This window comes from Lottia gigantea (assembly GCF_000327385.1).
Source record: "Lottia gigantea unplaced genomic scaffold LOTGIsca_42, whole genome shotgun sequence".
Classification (NCBI taxonomy): domain Eukaryota; kingdom Metazoa; phylum Mollusca; class Gastropoda; family Lottiidae; genus Lottia; species Lottia gigantea.
In genome coordinates this window covers 859,688-868,717 of record NW_008709463.1, presented here as the reverse complement: position 1 = coordinate 868,717, position 9,030 = coordinate 859,688, and the positions used below count along the sequence as shown (strand labels likewise).

At 37.1% G+C, this 9,030-nt stretch overlaps 2 protein-coding genes across 2 annotated transcripts; one reads left to right on the top strand and one right to left on the bottom strand.

Moving 5' to 3' along the window:
• The first annotated feature begins 3,188 nt into the window (after positions 1-3,188).
• On the top strand, positions 3,189-5,155 carry LOTGIDRAFT_233643 (hypothetical protein). The gene is made up of 3 exons (XM_009060388.1): positions 3,189-3,306; positions 3,499-3,963; positions 4,113-5,155. The coding sequence occupies exons 1-3, from the start codon at positions 3,250-3,252 to the stop codon at positions 4,929-4,931; spliced, it is 1,341 nt and encodes a 446-aa protein (XP_009058636.1). The 5' UTR covers positions 3,189-3,249; the 3' UTR covers positions 4,932-5,155.
• Positions 5,156-6,882: 1,727 nt separating this feature from the next.
• LOTGIDRAFT_217729 (hypothetical protein) lies at positions 6,883-8,770 on the bottom strand. The gene is made up of 3 exons (XM_009060387.1): positions 8,661-8,770; positions 8,021-8,485; positions 6,883-7,855 (listed from the first exon to the last, which is right to left on the bottom strand). Exons 1-3 carry the CDS (start codon positions 8,715-8,717, stop codon positions 7,037-7,039), a joined length of 1,341 nt encoding a protein of 446 aa, XP_009058635.1. The 5' UTR covers positions 8,718-8,770; the 3' UTR covers positions 6,883-7,036.
• Positions 8,771-9,030: the final 260 nt, after the last annotated feature.

Sequence of the window (9,030 nt, the reverse complement as noted above, 5' to 3'; positions counted from 1 at the left end):
TTCACATAAATTCCGTGGGTTGTGGCTATGCATAGACGGAACTTTCGCGATAGACTGTTTGTTGGTAAATGTTCCATCCATTATCAGAGAAACTCTATTTAAATATTCATAACAGTTAAAATGAGATAGCTCTAATGGGACACGTTCAATAATTGAAGACCTTTATGTTATATGGCCAGTCTATAATGTTGATGTATTTTGCCATTTTACCTGGAATCATTGTTCTAAAAACATCATTACAGATTGGGGCGTATCTATAAATGCCTCAGGCGGAGGGAAGGGGGCATTGCCAAATGGTCCACCCCCTTAATACGCAACTGGTTACAGATTGGATTGAGATAGATTAACTATCATTACCAGTTGCCATTTTATTCATCAGGAAAGGATTCCTACGGTTCGAATCTCCCATGAGCTTCTGTTTCCCGAATCGCCTTGACCTAGAATAATTTTACTAGAAGGATTTCAGTCTGTCGTGAGAGCTCGTGACCTTTAAGAAAGTTGATAAAATAAATAATGTATAGAAAATTGGAATTGGACAGTAAAATGTGACAATCAAAGTGTCATAGCGCCAGATTTATCATTCAACACGATCTATCCAATACACGGTTTACATATCAATAATTCACTGTTTCTTCACTTATTTTCCACTTTCAAGATCTGGAGCAGTTGAAGGGTAAAGAAAGTTCATTACTCTTCTAGACACCTGATACCACATATCTTTATGAAATACTTACTCACTTATACTTGATATACTTTCTCTTGTGAAAGTTAGCTGCTACCAATGTTTCGCCAAAATGTTGTTTTGCATTTCGAGTTTCGTTTTGCAGATCGGATCGTTAGTACTTAGTTTATTATTTAAATACAGTGAATAGCGATGCTCAAGGTCTAGAGCAACTACAGGAAAGAAAGGGATGTAAACATTGAATTGAACCCTATATATCCCGGGCCGAGGGAGCCAGGACAACGGCATTGATCTATAATGTACTCTTTTTTTTCCAAATCGAGAAATCTTAGACAAAACACAGCTTTTAACAGACGCAGGATCGATTTATTGTCCCAATCGCAGGACATAATCACTCTTAACTCAATCACGGACAAGGGAAACCAGGTTTAAGAAATCTGAAGGTGCTATTCGTACCGGGTTGAAACCAAGGGCCATTTGGTTACCGGTGACTGGTTATAAATAAATGATAGTCTCCGTGTCCTCGTCAGCGACGCAGGGTCGGGAGAGCTGACATGAAAAACACTTCTAGAACATACAACTTCATTTCATCTCCTTGAAACCAACTGAAAATAATGAACCACGACCCTTCGAGTGCTGTCCGTGGATGTCAACAATTGTTATTATTTTCAGAATTAAACTTAATTATCTCCCTTCAGGTGTGAATCACATGTGTTTGAGAGAATATGTGAATAAATTAATTATAATCATTATATTGTCATGGTAACAGGTAATAAAATAAATATATACCATTATGTTATTATGTTCTATTAGGTTTTGACCAATAGCATCTTCTTCCATCTTCCCAGAATTACACCTTTTTGAAAATCTAACAAAATTTATCATAGTATCTAGGTGCGAAGCAGACCATGCTTACTCCTGATGAAACATCTGATGTAATTCTTCTTTGGAGGAGTCTACTACTATACATCTATTACTCTCTATCTTGTTTTTGCTTTGGACGAGATTTGTGGTTAACGAAATTGTTTTGCATGTAAGGATGTAAGGGAGGGGGGAGGGGGGGGCAGCCCTGATAGCAAGTTTTTCGGGCAAAAATCTTACAACTAGGTTAGAAATTCGGGCAATCTCAGATATTTCGCCACTAAATATAATATAAGCGCTTGTGTTGGTGATGCAAAATTCGATATTGGACATCTCAAACTAATTTCCAGAAGAAGCAAAGTGAAATGAATGAAACTGTACTTGTCTGTACCTGTTTGACCTACAGAAGCTGGAGCAGTGGAAATAGTGCCATCATTAAAGAAACATTCCCTTGTCCCTTCAGTCTATCTATTATTGTATAATTGAAACAATTTACATTCATTTACATCAGTCAGTATATTTAGCTTACATTTCTAGACACCTGATACCACTTTTCATTATAAACTACTTACTCACTTATGATTGATATACTTCCTCTTGTGAGATGTGAATTAGCCTCTTCCAATATGCTTTTGCCAGTAGGTTTTGAGATTTATTTATTCAAATTGGTGCATTGGTTTTTGAGACATTTTAGATGGTGACTCCAAAGTCTATCTATTTATCTCTACATCACCCACCTTCTGAGGACTACGGAGGAAATACGTCGAAACGTTGCATAAAACTTTATTTATTGAGATTGTTGTTCCATATATCAACCACCTCCGTTTCAAGAAACATGAGTAGACCAATTTCCAAAAGAGTATCAGTTACTATCTAATTGTAACCGAATTTATGATAATGAACTGCTGAAATGTCCAATAAACAACAGTGAGTTAATAAATACGGTAAAATAGAACGAAATTGGAAACTTGTGGAACATTCCTTCGGGGACAACTCTTATAGGTTTTTAATTAGAAGTCTATCATATTATATTTGATATTAGTATACGCGATAAAAGCTGGATAATTTATCACGGAAATTTGTCATTTGTGAGAGACACAATTCTATTTGTATGGTATACCACAGGCTGATGACTTTACTGGTGGACAGGAATATCCCCGCGGTTTTCGCTACCTTTGGCAATAATTGCTTGAGTCCGATTTGATCATCTATAATAAATTTTGATGGTACGGCTTATGGAAAAAGGCAACTCCATGCAGTGTGCAATTTTACCACAACAGCGGTATAACTCTTCACGCGGAGTATCGATTTATTGTTCCATCCAAACGGCTAGACGCTATTTCCAAGTCAGCACCTGACATCATTCAATGGCCCTTTCAACTTTTACTCGAGCCAATTCAACCAGACTTTAGATTAGTTTTGCCTTAGTAACAATGAAGTCTGTTAAAAACATAACGTCTTAATCGGATAAGTATAATCCACTTAATCTGATTAACACTATTTGTCCTTCAGTAATTGATTGTGATAGAATTTATAGATTGCTATTGTTTGGCAAGCCAGTCATGTTAGTGATCGGACTATGAATGACCATGGTTACAGGATTCAGGTAGGGTATATAAGATTGAAAATGTATAATCAAATTATTCAGCCAACAACACAAATTCATTTTTTGTTCCTTGCTTCAGTCAAGTCTCTAACCTAGCAACATGAGAGAAATCGTCCACATGCAAACTGGCCAATGTGGCAACCAGATCGGAGCTAAGGTAACAATTACAAATTTGTTTTGCTGTCGAACACGTCTAATATGTAGTCTATCCTTGGAAGAAGTTTTGTAAAGGTAAAAATACAAAATCAAAAATGTGATACCATGTTCTGCATATTAGAATTTTTTGAGAACAATTTTAGTATTTTGCAAAGTACCATTCATAATTGATATATTTCTATTCCAATTACAGTTCTGGGAAGTGATCTCTGATGAACATGGTATTGACCCCACTGGAACTTACCACGGTGATTCTGATCTTCAGTTGGAGAGAATCAACGTTTATTATAATGAAGCTACTGGTGGTAAATATGTACCTAGAGCTGTTCTTGTCGACTTGGAACCTGGTACCATGGATTCTGTAAGATCAGGACCCTTTGGCCAAATCTTCCGTCCTGATAACTTTGTCTTTGGACAATCTGGTGCCGGTAATAACTGGGCTAAAGGTCATTATACAGAAGGGGCTGAATTGGTAGATTCTGTTCTTGATGTAGTCCGAAAAGAAGCTGAAAGCTGCGATTGCCTCCAAGGATTCCAGTTGACCCATTCTCTGGGTGGTGGAACTGGTTCTGGTATGGGAACTCTCCTGATCAGTAAAATCCGAGAAGAATATCCAGATAGGATCATGAACACCTTCTCTGTCTGTCCTTCACCAAAGGTAAGTTGTCTTCCAGATAAAGGTATAATAATAACATAAGTAAATTCAACCAATAATAAGTCCAAGTTTGATGCCAATGAATGCAATAACTTTCAAGGAACCGAAACTAGAGGTTCATTTTCTCATAATGTATTTACTTGTATTTTCAGGTATCTGATACAGTTGTTGAACCTTACAACGCCACCCTCTCAGTTCATCAACTGGTAGAAAATACAGACGAGACTTACTGTATTGATAATGAGGCTTTATACGATATCTGTTTCCGTACCCTCAAGCTGACCACACCCACATACGGTGATCTTAACCATCTGGTATCAGCCACCATGTCTGGAGTCACCACCTGTCTCCGATTCCCTGGTCAACTCAATGCTGATCTGAGAAAGCTGGCTGTCAACATGGTACCTTTCCCACGTCTACATTTTTTTATGCCAGGATTCGCTCCTCTCACCTCTCGGGGTTCCCAGCAGTACCGAGCTCTGACTGTACCAGAACTTACTCAACAGATGTTTGATGCCAAGAACATGATGGCTGCCTGTGATCCTCGTCATGGTCGTTATCTGACAGTAGCTGCCATGTTCAGAGGTCGTATGTCCATGAAGGAGGTGGATGAACAGATGTTAAACGTTCAGAATAAGAACAGCAGCTACTTTGTTGAGTGGATCCCCAACAACGTTAAAACTGCTGTTTGTGACATTCCACCAAGAGGTCTGAAGATGTCTGGTACCTTTATTGGTAATACGACAGCCATCCAGGAACTGTTTAAACGAATCTCAGAACAGTTCACTGCTATGTTTAGAAGAAAGGCTTTCCTCCATTGGTATACTGGTGAAGGTATGGATGAGATGGAATTTACTGAAGCTGAATCCAACATGAATGATCTGGTATCTGAATATCAACAGTACCAGGATGCTACAGCTGAAGAGGAAGGAGAATTTGATGAAGAAGAAGGCGACCAAGAGGAAGGTTAAAATGTTGGACTTCTTATACAGCTTCTTCACTTATTTTTATGTATTTATTTTGGATATTGAAGACTAAATTATCTATAATTATTAAATGTTTATTTTATTTATTTATCTTGTATACGAAATCTTAGCTTGGTTGAAGAATATAACATATACCATCATATGAATGTAAGTTGCAATCCCAGATATATCTGAATATTTAATAAACTTAATAAAAAATCCGTACATATAAAACAATTTCATCAACTAAGAATCTCGTCTAAAGCAAGACTCAGTCGAGATCAATAAATGTATGTAAGTGGATTCCACAAACGAGAATTACTATCAAGTGTTTCGAAAAGAGTAAGCATGACTTTCTTTGCGCGCGATACCCCCCACTACTATATAGGTTAACATCATGAGATACAACAAAGTAACCCTGTAATTTCAAGATTAAAACTCACCCTAGCATAGCGGATGAGTTGTTAAATGTACACTCCATAAGCTGCTGATTGTGGTATGTTACTGCACATAAATGGAAAATTCACAATAGGAGAATCAAAGTCGTCACATTTGTCATATTGTCAGACACAAAGCTCTTGGATGTTGACAATTGCGAGTAGCATATCCAAGTAGGGCGCTCTAGTCTTAGAGTCGGTAGTGTCCTTAATTTCCAGCTCTTCTGGATAGATTTAATCTAGAAATAGAAATACATAGAAAATGATGGCCATATACTCTTGTATGCAAATGATGGTACCGGCAGATGCTCCAGTCTTTTATCAGTGTCCTTTGATAGTACTATCGAATGACCATGTCTGGGCTACCTGTAACCTTAGTTGTCAGCAACCAACACCTATCTACAAAGTCTCCAAAAGTTATTCAATGACAAAACGGCATCTATGCATTTAAATATATATCAATATGCATCTGCATTTTGATACCCGTTTTAATTATGAAATACTTCCTTTTCATTATGAAATACTTCCTTTTCATTATGAAATACTTCCTTTTAACTATGAAATACTTCCTTTTCCTTATGAAATACTTCCTTTTCATTATGAAATACTCCCTTTTTATTATGAAATACTTCCTTTTCATCATGAAATACTTCCTTTTAACTATGAAATACTTCCTTTTCATTATGAAATACTTCCTTTTAACTATGAAATACTTCCTTTTCATTATGAAATACTTCCTTATCCATGATTGATGAAAACCTCACATTTCTTACAATTGTCGTCCTTTGAATTTAAACAGAACAAGTCATTAATATTCACACTGATAATCATACCGTGACAATTATTGATGGAATACAAGGTATATTTCCAGTTTTATCATATCAAATTTCTAGTTTATAGATACATGTAATATATTTCATTATGCATGTGAATAATGTACCTTCTTTTATGCATTTAGATAGATAACAATCTGCATATTTATTACGTTATCAACTGATATTGAATAGTATTTACTGGGCCTATGTTACACAAACCAGAGCACGAATTTGTGTACACACTTGTGAACGTTGTGAATGAACAACAATGCCTCTGCCCTCAAATTGTAATTTAAATTTCTATGATTTTATACTAACGAAAAATGCTTTATTAACATTACTACACCATCTTGCACAAGTTTATATATTAGTGTTTCAAAGCTGAACTTGTTATCCCAGGATCCTAGACGTTTTTTTTTTCAAATGAATGACGTATCTAGTTAAGATCAAGTGACATGGAAGAGGATCAACACTGCAACTCTTTAGTGAGAGACATATAATCGTTTAAATATCTGTTGGATATCTGTATTGAATTGCAGACAAACCTATCCTTCTATTTTCATCTTGCAATTATTCGTGGATAGCCGAAGCTAATGTGCTTGGTCGTAGTAAGACTGATTATTGGACATCTATTTCATTGTAGGACCATTAAGAGATCAGGCTGAAGACACAGTAGATCACGAAAAGAATTGACAAATTGTAGATATTCCACAACTTCATTTAACATAAACTGACAAAAATTTAAATAAATATTCATTTATAGAATTTTCAGCTGTATATCAAGTACTCAATATATGACAAACACGTGTTTAATAATTTAGATAATACTACAACAAAATATCTGAAGAGGTAAAACGATTTAACCTTCCTCTTGGTCGCCTTCTTCTTCATCAAATTCTCCCTCCTCTTCAGCCGTAGCATCCTGGTACTGTTGATATTCAGATACCAGATCATTCATGTTGGATTCAGCTTCAGTAAATTCCATCTCATCCATACCTTCACCAGTATACCAATGGAGGAAAGCCTTTCTTCTGAACATGGCTGTGAACTGTTCTGAGATTCGTTTAAACAGTTCCTGGATTGCTGTCGTATTACCAATAAAGGTACCAGACATCTTCAGACCTCTTGGTGGAATGTCACAAACAGCAGTTTTAACGTTGTTGGGGATCCACTCAACAAAATAGCTGCTGTTCTTATTCTGAACGTTTAACATCTGTTCATCCACCTCCTTCATGGACATACGACCTCTGAACATGGCAGCTACTGTCAGATAACGACCATGACGGGGATCACAGGCAGCCATCATGTTCTTGGCATCAAACATCTGTTGAGTAAGTTCTGGTACAGTCAGAGCTCGGTACTGCTGGGAACCCCGAGAGGTGAGAGGAGCAAATCCTGGCATAAAGAAATGAAGACGTGGGAAAGGTACCATGTTGACAGCCAACTTCCTCAAGTCAGCGTTAAGTTGACCAGGGAATCGGAGACAGGTGGTGACTCCAGACATGGTGGCTGATACCAGATGGTTGAGATCACCGTATGTGGGTGTGGTCAGCTTGAGGGTACGGAAGCAGATATCGTATAAAGCCTCATTATCAATACAGTAAGTCTCATCTGTATTTTCTACCAGTTGGTGAACTGAGAGGGTGGCGTTGTAAGGTTCAACAACTGTATCAGATACCTGAAAATACAAGTAAATACATTATGAGAAAATGAACCTCTAGTTTCGGTTCCTGGAGAGCCTTACTGGAAAGTTATTGCATTCATTGGCATTAAACTTGGACTTATTATTGGTTGAATTGTTTACTTATGTTACTATTATACCTTTATCTGGAAGACAACTTACCTTTGGTGAAGGACAGACAGAGAAGGTGTTCATGATCCTATCTGGATATTCTTCTCGGATTTTACTGATCAGGAGAGTTCCCATACCAGAACCAGTTCCACCACCCAGAGAATGGGTCAACTGGAATCCTTGAAGACAATCACAGCTTTCAGCTTCCTTTCGGACTACATCAAGGACAGAATCTACCAATTCAGCCCCTTCTGTATAATGACCTTTAGCCCAGTTATTACCGGCACCAGATTGTCCAAAGACAAAGTTATCAGGACGGAAGATCTGACCAAAAGGTCCTGATCGGACAGAATCCATGGTACCAGGTTCCAAGTCGACAAGAACAGCTCTGGGTACATATTTACCACCAGTAGCTTCATTATAATAAACGTTGATTCTCTCCAACTGAAGATCTGAATCACCGTGGTAAGTTCCAGTTGGGTCAATACCATGTTCATCAGAGATCACTTCCCAGAACTGAAATTAGAAAAGAAATATAATAACTATGGTTTTTTGCAGAATTCAACAAAGATTTGTAGTTACTATGTAACATTGGTAAAGGGTAACACCTTAATGAGTTGGTAATTTTTCCGTATTTTTTATGTGTATAGATAAGTCAGATTTTTATTTGGTCAGCATTTTCATTCCTTACCTTAGCTCCGATCTGGTTGCCACATTGGCCAGTTTGCATGTGAACGATTTCTCTCATGTTGCTGGGTTAGAAACTTGACTGAAGCAAAGAACTAAAAAGAACTGTTGAAGGCTGAATGATCTTTCTAAAGTTATTACGTCTTATATATCTTACTATTTCTAATGTTACTAGGCTGCAATGAAGTCGTTAGTAACCATTTTGGAGGGAATTGATCTAATCCGATAATCGCTTATTCAGTCGGATCAATTATCGATTAATTTCAATACACTCTATTAATATTAATCGAATCACAATAGGTTTTGCTAATGTGATTAACTGATTAACACAACGTTTTCGACGACAATGTTCGATGACACGAATACTATGGAGT